General features: G+C 51.0%; 1 protein-coding gene across 1 annotated transcript in view; it reads left to right on the top strand.

The window, feature by feature from the left end:
* The window catches only part of KAZN (kazrin, periplakin interacting protein), a gene marked incomplete at its 3' end in the record, with an annotated part of 142150 nt that overhangs the window by 92428 nt on the left and 32117 nt on the right, over positions 1-17605 (top strand). The window contains exon 3 of the mRNA XM_079545376.1: positions 737-905. Within this exon, the coding sequence (XP_079401502.1) occupies positions 737-905 (169 nt within the window). The remainder of the gene's footprint in view (positions 1-736; positions 906-17605) is intronic.

The following is a 17605-nucleotide window of genomic DNA, read 5'->3' on the forward strand; positions in this document are numbered from 1 at the left end:
TCCCTTCTACACATGCCTTTGCAAAGCCTCATTCCTTATACACCCCCTCTCTGAAAATTCCCATTCCCTTTTTCACCCCCCTCTGCAAGACCCCATATCCATTTGCACCCCCCTTTGCAAGCCCCCCCATTCCCTTCTGCACTGTCCCTTTGCAAAACCCTATTTCCATCAGCACCCCCTCTTTTCAAACCCCCATTCCCTTCCACACCTCCCTTTGCAAAGCCTCATTCCTAACACACGCCCTCTTTGCAAAGTCCCATTCCCTTTTTCACCCCCCTTTGCAAAACCCCATTTCCACCCACACCCCAATTTTCAAACCCCCATTCCCTTCTGCACTGTCCCTTTGCGAAACCCCATTTCCATCAGCACCCCCTCTTTGCAAGCCCCCATTCCCTTCCACACCCCCCTTCGCAAAACCTCATTCCTTTACGCACTCCCTCTTTGCAAAGCCCCATTCCCTTTCGCATTCCCCTCCTGCAAAGCCCCATTCCCTTTTTCACCCCCCCCTCGCTTTTTACACACCCCCATTCCCTTCTGATCCCCCCCCCCAAGACCCCCTTTACACCCCCTCCTCCAAACCCCAACTCCTCCATCTCCATCCCCACTCCCCCTCTCTCCCCGCCCCCTCCCCGCCCCTCTCCTCTCCCCTCCCACCCCCTTACCTCCCCCCCCCACACCCCCACTCACCTCTCTCCTCCTCTTCCTCCCTCCCCCCCCCCTTAACCCCCCCCCTCAGGCCAAAATCCTGCACATGATGGACGACAACAGGCAGCTGGCGCTGCGCATCGACGGCGCGCTGCAGGCGGCGGGCCAGGAGGTGACGGCGCTGCGCGCGGAGCTGGCGGCCACCGGGCGCCGCCTGGCCGAGCTGGGCAGCGAGCCGCCCATGGAGCACGGCCCGCAAGGTGGGCAACGCTTTGGTTTGTTTGGTTTTTTTTTTGGCTTTTTTTTTTTTCTTCTCTCTTTTCTTTCGCGTTTCTCAGAGCCGGCTCTCCTTTCCCCGCGCCGTTTGCTTTACCTGCTTGCTTCCTGCTCGCCTTCCTTTCCCTTCCCCAACCGGTTTCGTAATTTGGGAAGTCGGCGCAGCCATCTTCTCCTCTCCGGAGCGGCGGAACGGCGGCGGCGCTCGCTGCGGGGCAGGGGGCGGGGGGCTGCGGGGCGGGGGGACCTGCGGGCTCAGCTGGGACCCCCCCCCCCCCATTCGCGGTCGGTGTGTGCGGTCCGCCCCCGTGCCGCCCTGCGTGGCCCCCGTGTGCCACCCCGTGCAGCCCCCCGTGCCGCCCCGTATGCGCCAAGCCCCCCCCCGTGCCCTCCTATGCAGCCTCTCTACCACCCTATCCAGCCCCTCTGTGCCACTCTGCGCAGTCCCCCCCTCCTCCCCGTGCCCACATACAGCCCCTCCGTAGCACCTTGCACAAACCTCCCCCCCATCCCATCCTATTCACCTCCACCCCCCCGAGCCACCCTATGTAGCCTCCTGCATGCCGCTCTGCATCATCATGGCCCCCCAACAGCCACCCCATACAGCCCCCATACCGCCCTGCACAGTTATCTGCACTCCAATCCTATGCAGCCCCCCCGTAGCCCCTCTGTGCCGCCCTACACACCCCCCGCATGCCACCCTATGGAGCCCGTGTGCCATCCCATACAGCTCCCTGTGTGCCATCCCATACAGCCCCCCACGTGCCACCCTATGCAGCACTCCATGCCATAATACAGAGCCCCTACGGTAGGCTGCACAACACCCTGTGCTATCCTACGTCCCCCCCCCCCCCCCCCCCCCCCACACACACACAGTTATGGGCACACAGCCCAGGCCAGGCTGGCAATGGGGTGCAGGGAGTTGGTGCTGTGGGTTTGCGCTGAGCTTTGCAACCCGAGAGGATTGGAAGCGGGGGGGGGGGGGGGGGGGAATTGCTTCTGCATTGCTCTGGCTGAAATTCAGTGCTTTCTGCTCAGCCAGGCACTCGCTGTTAGCTTAAAGGATCTGAATGCAAATAGATCTGTAAATTCCCCCAGATCATCACGGGCTTGTGGCATAATTCACCCTGAGCAGCCACGGTGTCGGGGCATGCATGGTGCGAGCCCTCCCCTTACACCTCTGTGCCACCCATGGCACTGAGTGTTGTTTCCCTGTTACTTATTTACTGCTGTTGTCCCTGGAATGGGGCTGTTTGTTGCTGGGTGGTTCGGTTTTGGGGTCTCTTGGGGTTGTTGTAAGGCAGCATCGCTGCTGCACTCCCACCTCTACGCCCCATTGTGCACAGTGTTGATGCAAATGGATTGTGAGGGATTAATTGGTGCGTTTGTTCCAGCCAACCTGTTGGGTTTTGCTGTAGGAAGGATGGATCCCACCTGCTAAACATCAGCGGGGTCCGTTTGCCTTTGTGGCCATGTGGAGGGCTGAGAATGCACCCGGTGCTGTGGGGTTGGGTTGGTTCTGCACTCAGGATGGGTTGATGGTTGGACTTGGTGATGTTGGAGGTCTTTTCCAACCTTAGTGATTCTGTGATTCTATGGCATGGTCAGTGGGCACGATAGAGATGGGTTGATGGTTGGACTTGGTGATGTTGGAGGTCTTTTCCAACCTTAGTGATTCTGTGGTTCTGTGAAACATGCATCTCCGAACGGCTCTTAGGAGTAGGAGGATCAGCAGAAGTCCTTATGGAGCTGGGAATGGGCTGGGCAGCCACCAGCCTGTAGGTTGCAAGGGTGAATTTGGGGTTTGAAGGCACTCAGTGGCGTGGTCCCCAGGTGTCATTGGCCATGTGGGTGCTGTGGGCCCGTCCAAAGCTCTGTGAGCCTAGGTCAGTTCATGCCTGGCTCGGTAATTAACGTTGCCTTTGTGAAGTGTGTTATTCATTTAATTAGGGTGCAGCTCAAGACAGCTCGAGGTAATAACTCTGCCCTTCTTGTGTGCACTGAGAAATCTCCGTGCTGCAGCCTGCTATTTCTTGCGGTGAGGTGCCCTTCAAGGGCATTTTAGTGTAATTTAAACCAAAAACTGAAGGAATTCAGCAGGTTGAGAGCAGGGCTGGATGGTGGGCGTGCATAGAAGTGGAATTTGTGTGTTGTCCCAGTCCTTTGTGCGAGCGTTAATTGCAGAACGGTTGGGTTGGAAGGGATCTCGAAGACCATCCAGTTCCAACTGCTGCCATAGGAGTCAGGCACTACATCAGGTTGCCCATGACCCTATCCGACCTGAACTGGGTTGGATGACACCCAAGATCAGGCTGGATGGAGCTCTGAGCACTGGGGGAGCTGTGGGTGTCCCTGCTTACCGCAGGGAGTTGGGTTAGATGGCCTTTAGGGTCCCTTCCAACTCAAACCATGCGCTGAGCCCTGAGCTCAGCCCATCTCACCCAATGCTTTTTCTGCAGCCTCCTCCCGGTGTTAAAGGTAAAACACCTTAATTAATTAATGTTGGCAAAGTGCTTGAAGATGTAAAGCACAATCAGTAGCTAAGTGTTATTAACAGGACCTTGCTCAGCGTTCAGCTCATCTTGCTTCGAAGCATCAGTACCGCATGGTGCTTCGTGTGCTGCTTTGCACCGGTGGGGATGCTGGTGTGTGCACGAGCAAATTCACCACTCATCTTCCCCACTGCTTGTTCTTCCTGAGCTTGTGAGCTGATGTTGCAAAGGAACCCGAGGAACTCAGATATCGCAGTCCAGTCGGGTATTGGAGCAGTTCTGCACCACGTGTATTGCAAGCTCAAGGTCTTGCTGCGCTATTACTGTTACAGTGGCGTGCCCTGGGAAATCAGTGTGTGCGTAGTAATATCCACGTGGTTGCATTAGATTCCAGCTGGCTGCAGCCAGCACTTCAGGTCCCCGTCACATCTCAGCTTTTGATGTTAATTTCAAGTATCTTTATGTATCTGCCGCTTTCCTATTCATAAGCCTCATTTGGCGTGGTTAGCTTAAGCTTTAGGATGGTGATAAATGATGATTCCTTCCCGTCCTGCAGCACTGAGCGGGGCTGTGGCTCGAAGTGAGGCACCAAACTTCAGCTTGAGCACGGCACGCAGCAATGCTTCCGTCTGCAGCTTGTTAAAATTCAATTCTCGTAATTCCTTGTTGACAGTGACGTGTGAGATAAAGAGGATTGGAGGCTGACGCAGCAGCTTGCACAACCGGGGCGTGCGAAACCCCCGGTGAATTGGCCGTCCTGGTGGATCGAGTCCTTCTGCTGACTCCTGTTTGCAAAAGTTACCGGTGTCGTGGAGAAGGGAAGGGAAAAACTCATCCCCAGCCACCCCCCATCTGGCTGAGGGTTGTGGTTTGGGGATGCGGTTTAGCCGTGGGGCAGTGAGCACGTGATGGAGCTGTCGGTGTCCCTGTTTGGTGTTGGGGAGTTGGACCCTTCGTGGCCATCTGGTCCCTTCCGACCCAGATGATTCTATGATTCAGTTTTTCCTTTTTGCAACAGCAAGCAGAATGCAGGGAGCTGGTGTTGCTGATGGCAAGTAGATTTCTGCAGAGATGCAACAGGATTGTGCCTCTTCTGCAGGCACGGCGAGGCCACGGGCGGTGTTTGGGTTTTGTAACCCAGCCTCTGTTTTCATTTGCCTTTTATTACTTATACAAACATGGGTTTTGCAGAAGGGGCCGTACCTTTGTGCTCTCAAAGCACCGCTGTAAAACCATGTGACAGCTGTGTGTGTAGGGACGTTTGAAAGAAGAAAAGACAGACTCACAAACCACCTCATCTTTGGATGTTCAAAAAATGAAAGTTATTTGTGCGACCTGGTGCAGGGAACCTGCTTTGGCAGGGGGGTTGGACTCGATGATCCCTGGAGGTCCCTTCCAACCCCTACGATTCTGTGATTTTCTTTTGCTTTGTCTGCTCTCTTGTTTATTTGCCCAGCACGCAGAGGTACCTTGCAGCACCCATATCTGCCCTTCTTACAGCTGAAACCCACAATGCAATTTCCTGAGCATTTGGGATAAAGGCTTATCATGCACAAACAGCGCGTTGACAAATGGCTTGGCCCTACAGCAGGAGGGTTGTCCAGTCCTGTATGCACACCACTGAAGCACCAAGAGCGTAGAACCATTAAAGGTTGGGAAAGGCCTCTGAAATTGTCCAGTCCAACTGCCTACCATCACCATTGCTCATTAAGCCATGTCCCCAGGTACCACATCTGCGTGATGGCGATAGCTGAGCACACACAGAACACCCAAATGCTTGAGCTACAGCCTGTTATTTTTAAGCAAATTGCCCATCGTGTTCCTCCCTTTGAAGCTAACTTGGAGAAATGCATTGGGGCTGCTGTTGGCCATCGCTGGTGGACGGAGTAGGAAGACCCACTGGGTCTTGATTAGCACCACAGAAGCATTGCAATGCCTTTCAAAGCTGCATTAAATGGACCCACTGGAAGAGTAATCTCTGCCCTCCCGTTATAAAGCAGTGTTTGTTGCGTTGTTGTTTTGTGTTTGTTGTTTTTTTTTCCAAAAGACATCTCAGATCGCTGTAAGATATTATTGCTGATCGAAATTTGCTGTAGGCGTACAGGTCCTGGAAGCGTGTGCCTGTTTTCTGAGGAGATGTGCTGTGTTCGGGGTGGAAAGCAGAGCAAATTGATTTGAGGAAGAGATTTGAGGAATTGAACTTTGATGTCTGGGTTTAGGCAGTCTAGACGCTCTTTCAAGCTGCAGAAAGGGGAAAAAGATTCTCTCAGAAGAAACTTGGAGATGGCTGTGAAGGCTTTAGTAGGATATGCTGAGATTTCCAGGAGGAAAAAAACTCCAAATTCAGCTGTACTTGGAATTTTAAGTAGCGTCAGCCCTGCTGAGCCCATTGGGGCAGGGGGGGGGGTCTGTAGGGCCCCCGTGCCCCCATGGTTGGGTCTGTAGGGCCCCCGTGGTTGGGTCTGTAGGGCCTCCATGCCCCCATGGTTGGGTCTGTAGGGCCTCCATGCCCCCATGGTTGGGTCTGTAGGGCCCCCATGCCTCCATGGAGGGGTCTGTTGGCTTCCATGAGTCTTCCCCTCGGCCTCTTCTTCTCTGGGCCGAACAAACCAAACCGGTTTGAATGCCTTGTAGTTTCTTCACAGACTTTTTTTTTCATTTCAATGAGATTGTATGTTATCTCGGGCTGAGATTTGGGGATATTTATACAATGCTGCTGTGGTTGGAGGACTGGGATGCCATGTTGTACCTACACCTTGTGCCTGCACCTTGCTATGTTTGTGGTTGTTTTCTACCCATTTCTGTTGAGAGGCAAACAACAACAGCAAAAAAAAAAAAAAAAAGCCTGGATAAAAAAAAGTCTTGAGATCTTTGCCTGTTAATTAGTCCAACAATAACATGATAGTGATCACAGGATTAAAAACCCATATGCAGATAAGGCTTTAACTCTACTTGTTGGCGGCAGTAACCCGTCCTGATAGCATCGATGAGCGGAGCTGGCGGTGTGTCAACGACAGCCCATCCGTGGTGGGACATCACACCTCTGACCTCGTCACCACGCTCAGCCCTGGCACCAACGTGTTGTTCAACGTTGCCTGGGGACCAACCAAGTCCCAGGGAGGTGATGGGGGTCACCATCTCTGGAAGGGTTCAGTGTGAAGATGTGGGGATGGGTTGGGGTTGGGCTGGGTGATCTTAGTGGTCTTCTCCAAAATTAATGATTTCTATGCTTCTATGAAAATCCCCAGTGTTTGGATGTCTTCTTTTGCTGTTCAAGCTCTTCTCGCACCGAGTATCTTTGGGGAGAAGGGTGGGTTTGGCTGCAGGTGATGGCATGAAGCCATTAAGCACACACTGCTTCCCTTGGGCCGTGCTTCCAGCCTATCTTGAATTTCTTTAAGCATGTGTATGCAGTTCAGAGGGTAATACCATCAATTAGACCAACAGGAAAGACTAATAAAAACCAATAACCCTCTGTAGTGTGCTGGGTTTATCCCTGATTAGCGGGGCTGCTCTGATCTCGTAAATCTGTGTATGTCATTAAGACAGAAGTATTGGTAATTAACGTTACCAAAAAAAGTTACCATCGTGCTTTCTGTTGGAGAAGAGTAGGAAATGGTGGGGAAAATAAAGCAGCATTGAGTGGAGATAAGGCTGAAGTGTGACGGCTGCCCTTTCTTTCAGTGTGTTTGGGGAAGAAATGTGGGGAGTGCATCCTGAGCAAAGCGGATCCCGCAGATCCTGGTACAGATGCTCACGCTCAAGCTGGATGAATATTGCCCTCAGCCACACGCAGCCATTTTTTTTCCCCCAAATTTTAGCCCAAACTTTCCTTGGTGAAGCAGCAGCGTCTTAAATTGCTGATGCATTTCATCATGATAAAGGGGGGGAGAGGTGGCGTGCGGGGAAGTTGCATTATTCATGGCGCTTTGCTGCGGGCTCTGTCGGAAGCATCCGTGCAGCTCGGTGCTCAGCTCTGTGCAGCTCAGTGCTCAGCTCCACGCTCAGCTCTGTGCACCCAATGCCCGTGCAGCAGAGCAGAGCCCACACCGTCCCAACCTGCTGGGATCTGCCTGCGGCGGGTGCTTCCCTTCCTGCCTGCTTAGCCAGGCAAGCAGCAACCTGCTGCGCTCCCTAGTTTGCTTCGTAGAAATGATGGCGAGCCAGGGAGGTCTTCTATTTTATTTTATTGTATTTCTGCAGTGGAGGGTGGCAGCACGGATAAGGAAAGTTTTGCTCTTTGTGCAGGTTGTACTGGAATTTCATCCCTGTTGACTTCCAGCTGCAAAGCGAGCAACTCCCCACATTGCAGCCTGTTGCACAGCCAGCTCTTGGTGCAAATGACACACCAAAAGCAGCCATTGCCCACCTGCTCCCTGCCGTCATGCAGTTGGGCACCAGCATCCTCCTCGCTCACGGCCAAGAAGCTCTCAAGGCGTTGTTGGTTGGTTGGGAACGCTGATTGCAAGGCTTGTCCCAACTGGTTGGAGCAGAGGGATGGGCTCTTCCCAGGACTTTTTTTTGATGGTGCAGGAGGAGGGGAGCAGGTCTGGGCTCTCCCACCAGCTGGAGGCTGTGCTCTGGCTGTGCTGCTTGGGGCGGGCGATCCCACCCATCGTGTTAATCCTAATTAAGGGCTGCGTTGGGTGAAAGCTGCCGTGCTTGCGTCACATTATGTCTGCCAGCAGTCTTTTCTCAAGGGTGTTCCCAGCGCTGCTCGTTGCCCCATGACCTGCACCTAGAGGCACTTCTCCCCTGTGCAGGTATGGGGGTGCCAGCAGGCCCACTGGGCTCGTGGGACAGCCTGTTTTCTCAGATAGCAATAGGACAGGAGGTGATGGCTGTAAGCTGTGCCAGGGAAGGTTCAGGTTGGATATTAGGAAGAATTTCTTCTCAGAAAGAGTGGTAATGCATTGGCATGGGGTCACCATCCCTTCATTGTGGAGATGTGGCACTGGGGGACATGATCGATGAACATGGTGGGGGTGGGTTGGAGTTGGACTTGGTAATCTTAGAGCTCTTTTCCAATTGTAATGATTCTATGATTCCCAAGGCTCTGTAGAGCTGGAACCCATGTCTAGGATCTTAGTGGCTGGGGATCAACCCAACAACTCTTTGGTGTGGAGCTGCTTCTGGCTTCCAAGCTCCAAATGCTCCCAGCTGGATGAACCCCAAATCCTGTTCACCCTTTCATTAGCAATTAAACAAGCTCTCCTGCCCCCTTAGGAGCATTCTGCTCACTGCCTGCTGACCAAAAGGAGCATGGAGTTTTACATAGGTATAAGATCCCCATGCAACACAACTGCTTGTAGAAAAGGGTTTTCTTTTTGTCAGATGGCCAAATCCAGAGGCACTGCCGGGACACAGCAGCCTTCACCATTTGGGGTCCTCATCCTTCACTGTTTGGGGTCTCCGTCCTTCACCGTTTGGGGTCTCCATCCTCATCCTTCACTGTTTGGGGTCTCCATCCTTCACTGTTTGGAGTCTCCATCCTCATCCTTCACCGTTTGGGGTCTCCATCCTTCACCATTTGGGATCTCCATCCTCATGCTTCACCGTTTGGGGTGTCTGTCCTACTTTTAAAGTAAATCAGTGCAATGGAAGATGATTGCATCTGACCGTCCCTGCCTAGAATGCCGCTTTGTGTTTCGGTGCGTCTCATCCCTTGGCTCCACATCCAGCTCCTCTGGGGCAGCACAGACCCAGGCAGTGTTACTGAGCACAATGGAACATCTGATATGTCAGCACTATCAATGCTGTGGTCAAAGGGAAAAGCACCACGTTGATGAAGTTCACAGCCCGTGATGAACTCGGTGCTGCAATGGGCTTCGTCTCTGCCTGTGCATCGCCTCCTCCCCTCCTCTGCTTTGTTTGCATTCCTAATCATATCCAGCTGAAACTGTTAAAAGTGAGCTCAGACAGAAAATATTTGTGTGAAAAATGTTAACACGTTTTTTGGAGGTGGAAAACTTTTTTTTTAAAGGGAGAGTGGGTTTCTCTGGGTGTTCTGTTGGCATCTGTTGCGCCGTGGCCGTGTTGGAGGCAGGTTGCTCTGTGTCCCAAATTGAGAACACAGGGTTAGAAACGTGGAGCCGAGCTAAGTACAATTAATTCTGGATGCTAAGTGAATTAATTTGCCCTTCTCTTAACCTCCAATCCGCACCAACAGCACTCAGGTTATTAAAAGGATGTATTAAAATGAAGTGTTTTGTCGGCTCGTTATCTTTCTTGTTGGTTGGAAGAAGGATGTTGTTTTAAAGATCAGTTACTGTTGATATGGTCCTGTTATGCCATCTTGAAGACTCAAAATGTTTTGGATTTCTCTCATTTGTTTTGAAAACATTTTGCAACTGATAATTTCTTTTATCTGCAACAACTTCTTTTCCAACTTGGCTTGGGTGCAGCTGGGAGCACGTGCTTAGAATGCGTCCTGCATTGGGAAAAGGAGCAATTCCTTCTTCAAAAGAGCAGTGGTGTGCTGGAACAGCTGCCCAGGGAGGTGGTGGGTTCACCAACCCTGGAGGTGCTCAGTGTGGAGATGTGGCACTGAGGGATGTGGTCAGTGGGCATGGTGGGATGGCTTGGAATTGGATTGGACTTAGAGGTCATTTCCAACCTGAATGATTCTATGATTCTAACATGTGATTAGCAGACATGGCAGTGATGAATTGACATTGGACTGGATGGTCATAGAGGCCTTTTCCAGCATTATTGACTCTGTGGTCATGGTGGGATGGTTTGGGCTTGGGCTGGATGATCTTAGAGGTCTTTTCCAGTGTTACTGACTGCATGATTCTGTGACGTTAGTGAGCATGGTGGGGTTGCCTGGACAGTTGGATTTGATGGTTGTCGTGGTCTTTTCCAACCTTCACCATTCTGTGGTTCTCTGATCCATCACACTGCCATCACAACAGCACCATGCCCCATCTCCTCTACCTGAGCCACTGAGCCAGGTGCCCATGGGTGCTGCTGTTGGGTGCAGCATGGGATGGCAGTGCTTGATCCGACCCCTTTGATGTCAGAGGCCATCGGCTGTCGTTTTGTAGAAATTAATCATACGTTCAGATCACACTTGCAGAGTTGTGGGAGTTGGTGTTTTTTTTTTTTCTTGTTGTTTTACTAATTGCAATTGTTTCCCTTCCTCTGATCTATTTTACTTTGTAATAAGGCATAAAATTCATTATTTAAGTGGCAGCGTTGTGATAATTAGATGAGTTATTTTTGGCGGGGATGATTAGTTGGTAAGTACAGATTGATGGCTGGAGCTGTGCCGTGCTCCCCTGGTATTTTGGCTCTGGAGAGATGCACGGTGCTTTGCACCTTGCTCACAGCCTGCTCCTTGCAGGAGCTGGTGGCATATTGCACCGAGAGGCTGAAATAAGTTGGGTCTGGTGTCTTTATACTGCAATGTGTGCAATGGGTCCTCATCCCAAATTCACTGCTGGGGACGTCGCAAGAGCTGGCTGTGTCCTAGAAAAGCTTTGTCCCTTTGCAGACATAAAGCCACATTGTTTTTGTCCCTGGAGTTCATTGCAGCACATGGGACAATGCAAGCTTTGTCCCTGCTGCCCAGGGACGCTTTCTCCTCTCCCCCCGTGCCTGGCTTGTTGCTCTTTATTTGCACTGCAGAAGCTGTTTGCAGGATTAAGGCTTTTTTAGCTCGTTTGCAGACTGCTTAACGAAGGGCGTGGGTTGAATGCAGAGGTCTGCGGGGCGAGACGCCCAGCGTTCTCTGTCCCAAGCAACCAGGCCAAGGAAAACAGCTCACACACATGTAATTAAGGATGTGTTTTTGGAGTCTGAGCCCTCTGCCTTCTCCGAGATGATCAGAACTGTGCTGCTGGGTGAGTTTACCTGGAGCCGAGCCACCACATTATTCAAGAGCAGAACTCTGGAAAGAAGGGGGAAAGCACAGTCTTTTGTGTGCCTTGGTCACCCTTTCCCAATAAGCGTGGGGCTGTGCAGTGCTGCTCTTATTGCCTGATTGTGGGTTTAGAGAACCGTAGGATGGTTGGCTTGGAAGGGCCGTTAAAAATTGTAGAACCACAGGACAGCTTGTGTTGGGAGGGACCTCCAAGATTATAGAACCGTAGGATGGTTGGGTTGGAAGGGACCTTAAAAAAAACCATCCAATTCCAGCCCAATGCCATGGGTTGGTTGCCAACCATGGGTTTGGTTCTACCCGGAGGTGAAGCCTTGGGATGGTCTCTGCAGTGGTGCCCAGGGCTTAACTCATCACTTGCCATACAGGGATCTGTCTGCAGGCAGTGGGATGCTTGCATGGGCTTCAGAGGTAAGTTTGCAGACTGCAGTAAAAGCAGTGCAAGAAAAGGATCTACTGAAGTAAAACCAGTGGGCTGTGTTCCCAGTTCCCCCAAGATTTTTGAATCTGTTGGGTTGGGTTATGGAAATGCATCAGGGCTCAGCAGCTGGGAGGACGATACAGGAGGGAGCCAAGAATACCCTCTGTCCATCCATGCCTCCTCCTTCCATCGCAGCCTGGGATTTCCAGCCACTTTTCACCCAAATTGCAGTGTCGGGATAACAAGAAACGGCGTGTTTTACAAGAAATGGACTGTGCTTTATGCACGGTCTCACCACTGAAGAGGGGTCAGAGTGTAAGGCAGTCGAGAGCTGCGTTGCCCTGGTATGTTTGCCACGGGATAATGGAAAATTCCTGTGAGGAGCCTGCTTGATCTGGGGCCAGAGGAAACAGGATGAAGCCTATTGCCCTGCAGAGCGATAGAGGAGCACACTGAGCGCCTTCCGGTGCCTGCTGCCAGTGTTTTTATGGGCTTGAGATTTACGTTTTAAGAAGAAAAATAAATGCGCTTTAGGTCAATCCGTGATCTTGCCAGGCTTCTTGGGTCCTGTTTGTGCCATTCCTTCATAGGATCATAGATTGGCCTGGGTTGAAAAGGACCACAATGATCATATAGGTTCAACCTCCTGCTGTGTGCAGGTCACCAACCAGCAGCCCAGGCTGCCCAGAGCCACATCCAGCCTGGCCTTGAATGCCTGCAGGGATGGGGCATCCACAGCCTCCTTGGGCAACCTGTTCCAGTGCCTCACCACCCTTGTATGGTCTTGAAGGAGTGCATGCATGTGGTGAGTCGGTGGATGGACTGGGTGATCTTAGTGGTCTTTTCCAACCTTAAGGGTTCTGTGTGCAAAGGCAGTGATAGCTTTGCTCTTGGGTTCCCAAGGTGATGGGAGTATTTGTGGCAGTGCAGGGTTCCCTGTGGTTCGTCTCCTGACCCATCTACCCAGCCTTTGGATGCCAACAATGCTCCATAGGATTCCTCCTCCCTACAGCTTCTTTAATGATGGAACTATGCTTTGGCAGAGCCCTACGCCCAAGGCACTGAGCACCTCCAAATCCCTTTCCTCCTCCAGCAGTCCGTAATGCCCTCATTCCAGATCAGCCATGACAATCTTATGGATGTCCCCTTCATTGTCACCCTGTTACATTTTCCCCTCTCACTTACCTTTCATTAACTGTCTTTCGGGGCTATCTGATGACTTTTATTTCCAGGGGATAAGCCTGTTAGAGGTAATCTGGTTTGCTGAATTTCCCTTCCTCTAGGCGATCTCCCTAATAGCTGCCTCGGAGGATTTCATCTTGTTTGGTAGCAGGATGCAATTTTGTGTAAATATTCTGTTTCTTCATGGCCTTTTTGCTGATTAAGGTCTGCTCTTTCTCTGACATAAACTGTCACATAGAATACTTCTGAGAGGGGAGAGCCTCAGGGACGTGTAGTGCATGTTTGGTGCTTTGATGTGAATTGCCCTGGCCAAAATGGTCAGGGTCCTGTGCTGATTTGCTCCAGTCCCAGTTTGCTCAGTGTCTCCAGTCCCACTCTGACTATTCCTGATGTCCCCATTGTTCCCACTGTCCTGGTGTTCCCTGTCCCACTCCTTCCATTCCTAATGTTCCTGATCCCAATCCCAGTGTCCCCAGTCCCACTCGCACCATTCCCAGTGCCCTCGGTGTCCCCAGTGCCAATGTCCTCAGTCCCACTCCTTCCATTCCCAATGCCCTCAGTGTCCCCACTGCCCATGTCCTCTGTCCCAGCATCACTCAGCATCCCCAGTGCCAATGTCCCCAGTCCTCGTGCCCCCACTGTCCCCAATCCCACTGCCACCATTCCCAGTGCCCTCAGTCCCAGTATCACTCAGCATCCCCAGTTCCCATGTCCCACTCCTTCCATTCCCATTGCCTTCAGTGTCCCCAGTCCCAGTGCCTCCAGTCTCACTCCTTCCACTCCCTGTCTCCCCAGTCCACTTGTCCCCATGAGTCCTATTCTCAGTGCATATTTTTATATTGTTTGGGACTCTTCCCCTTCTCTCCCCCCAGAAAAGGGAAGAAAAGGGAAAGAATGATAATCCTTAGATTGGGTGTGCCATGGAAGGCAGAGTAGAGAGCCTTAAGAAATCATGGGATATCCCCTTTTTATGCCCAATGCAAAAGAAAAAAAAATAACAGTCTGATAAACCAAACCTCTCCCTTTTCATGTGCTCTGCAAGGATGTATGGTTTTCTCCCTGCCCAAGTCAATGCTGGATGGAGGGTCGGGAGATGACAGTTCTGCTCCTGCCTGCGAGTCGCTGAATGATCTCCAGCAGTTCATTTGATCTCCCTGCGCCTCACTCTCACAAATAAGGACACTGGTAATAGCTTTCTATTGTTAAAGCTCTGGTAATAACTTTCCATTGTTAAAGCTCTTGTATAGAAAGTGCTTTATGGGAGGGAGAATAATTATTGTAATCATTTACAGCAGAGGCGCCGCAAATAAAAGTTTCTGCAGTATAGGACCCTGTTTCTTGTTGAAGGGAATTATTAGAATAATTGTGGCTGGAATGACCAATAAAATGTGAATAAGGCAACTGCTGCTATTGAACTGGTGTTTGATGGAGAGCTGGATGGCTGAGAGAGAGAGCTCACAGGTAGAAGGGGCAGATTTCCATTGCAGGCTCTCTGCTTGTGGGTTCATGGTGCACGTCGGCACCCATCGCTCCGGGGTGTGCAGTGCAAGCAGGAGCAGCTGTGTAATGTACAGTAAGGGAAATGGGTTCTGACTAAAGGAGAGGAGATTTAAGCTGGATATAAGGAAGACGTTTTTTATATTGAGTGGTAAGGCACTGCACAGGCTGCACAGAGAAGTGGTGCAGACACCCAAGGTCAGGGGATGGGGCTGTGAGCACTGATGGAGCTGTGGGTGTCCCTGCTCAGTGCAGGGGTTGGACCTGATGGCCTTTAGGGTCCCTTCCAGCTCCAACCGTTCTGTGAATCTGTGATAATGATGCATGTGGCACTGGATGCTGCAGTTATGGGACACTGGGGTAATGGAGAGGTAGATAAGTTGGCTCTATAAATTTCTGAACCTGGCTCCCACCCCGTCCCTTATTGCCTTTAATTTACAGCTTGCTAAAAATAGGCAGTGGAGAAGGCTTGGAGCTGCTGAAACAGAGCAAGCCCGTAAATCACTTGACAGCTCATTTCCTTATACCAAATACCTTGCTCTTATGACTATATGTTTAGATTAAGGGAGGAATAAAATGTAGCAGCCGCTGCTGATTTCGGTGGGGTTTCGTTTTTCTTAGGAAGAAATGGCATCAGTGCACAGGAGTGGGATGAATCACGTTGGTGCTTCCTTCCTTTGTGCACAAAGACCTCCAGCCACACTTGGCCAACAATGCCTGACCTGGGCACCCCTTCTCGGTCACTAGAAATTCAGACTGTGCTATTGGGACAGGCTGCCCAAGGACGTGGTGGAGTTAGCATCCCTAGAGGTGTTCAAGTGCCACAGAGGTGTGACGCTGAGGGACCTGGTCAGTGGGCATAGTGGGAAGGGTGGGATTGGCCTGGATGGTCTTAGAGGTCTTTTTCAGCCTTAATGATTCTATGATGTGGTTAATGGACGCGGTGGTGATGGGTTGATGGGTGGACTGGATGATCTTACGGCTTTTCCAACCTCAGACACTCTGTGATACCATGCAGGGATGTGGTTAGTGGGCATGATGGAGTGGGTGGACGATTGGACGTGATTGTCTTAGAGATCTTTCCCAATCTGAATGATTCCCTGATTCTTTGAAAGCTGCGTATTGCAAATAAGGGTCATGAGATCAGAGCTGCAATAACAGCCTTCATTTTCACTCATGACATTTGTGTTTTCGAGGGGTGAAATTAGAGCCCTGCCTTGCTGCATGCAGCTTTTGATAATCAGACCTGTGATCTATGCTTCTCATAGCAAACATTTGGGCTGGCACGAGTCTTGCTTCCCACTGTGACCATCTCTGCAACAGAATCAGGGCTACAGCTCCTGTCTCCTGAGCTGCTGCTTCCCAACCTTGATGTCTTGGCACAAAAAAATGCAATGTGACAGCCAGGGTTTGTTTCACTGCTGTACACTGTTGCTGTCTGTCTGCATGGCACGACAAGAAGAAAATTGAGTTATCAGTGTCCCAGGAGGCAGGGAACAAATTTAGGTCGTGATCTTGCATATGCTGACCCTGCAGATGAGCTGTGCTGGGTGGAGTCCATTCAGTCCATGGCGTTCGTCCTTCATCTGCTCAGGGCAACGTATATTGCAGCACAAAGTCACATCTTGCACACACCTCATTTCTTAGGTTCTCATTGAAAGCAAGAAACAGACTTCAAATCTAGGATGTTTGGGGTTTGTGTGTTGTGCATTTCTGCTGCTGGGCTGGAGCAGGTGGGTTAGGATCCCCTGCAGCTTCCATCCCATTGCTGCTGGAGATGCTCTGGTCTTATCATCCATGGGGATACGTTTCATAGAACCATAGAACCATCAAAGATGGAAAGGACCTCCAAGATGACCAAGTCCAACCGTACTAACCATATCGTAGAACCATAAACTCATTAAGGTTGGGAAAGACCTCCAAGATCATCACGTCAAACCATCAACCCAAACACAAGACACCACTTCAGAACCAACCCAACCCAATCCCACAGCACTGGGTGCAGTTCCTGCTCTCAGCTCCCTGCATGACCACGATGGGTTAGGGACCAATCTCACCCTGTGGTTTGATGCTACAGACTTAGGGTTGCTTTGTTCCCTCCATAACTGGAGGGATAAAAGACCCCCGAATGGACCATGCTGATAGCAGAGAGCTTTCTGCTATGCTGAGAGCCCTGGGTTGTAAGTTCCCAACTGCTTCCAGTGCCAAAAAGGAGGATGAATAATGAGCAGCAATAGCTCCATGCAAACATTAGCATCCCGCTCGGGCTGATAACAGTGTGCTCCCTTTGAAGTGCCTTTAAACACTCTTGGTGTTGCTGGGATTCTTGCTTTCAAAAATTCTGCTAGATGCCAGTTTCTCTGTTTTCTTTTAAACTGCTTTAAATTGATGTTTGTTGAGTTAGTTGAACTCACAGCGAGCTTCGTCTGAGCAAAAGGGGACAGCAGTAGTTGAGTCATTAATGGGAAGTGAATGTGAAGCAGCCCCAAATCTGTAATCTGCCCCACACAGGAAAGCTCTGCTTTAAGGAGTAAATATAGGAAGAAAATCAGTTTGGCTCTAATTGCTTTGGATGTTACAGGCAGAGTGTGGGGAGACGATAAAAGCTGCAATTCAGAGCTCGGCAGCAAAGTGTTGCAACCCCAGCGCTGGGATTTGATGCTTCATCCGTGGTGCTGAGCTGAGCATGGAGCTGTGAGGACGGTGCTGCTCCTCCCAGGGGCACCTGGTGGTCGTTCACCCCCTCCCAGTGGTGTCCACTCACCCAAATGGCTCCATTTGAGGATGAAATTGCTTTTTTAACACTTTCCCACTGGGACTAAAATCCCTTTATATGCAGTGATACCCAGCAGTGTGTCTCTAGCAAGAAGCAATGCGTTAAATCTCCATTGCAGAGCAGCTTTATGCAGCACCGTGGCGTTGGGTCAAGCTGTGAGTGTGAATCTGCTGTGCAAATCATTCCCCATTGAGATGCCATTGGGTCTGGGTAGGGAGCTCGATGCTGCTGTGTTGTCTTGAGGTGTCAGGGATCCAATCCCTGCCCATGGGTGCAAATATTTGCAAAACTGAGCTAGGATTTTGTCTGCTCTGAGGTGACTTTGAAGGGCTTTGCCACTCCTGGTCCCCTCCCACTGAATCACGATGGAGGCTTGGGTGTGAGTTGAATCATAGAATCGTTCAGGTTGCAAGAGAGCTCTAAGATCCTCAAGT

The sequence above is a fragment of the Tetrao urogallus genome (assembly GCF_951394365.1).
Source record: "Tetrao urogallus genome assembly, chromosome: 21".
In the NCBI taxonomy this organism is placed as follows: domain Eukaryota; kingdom Metazoa; phylum Chordata; class Aves; order Galliformes; family Phasianidae; genus Tetrao; species Tetrao urogallus.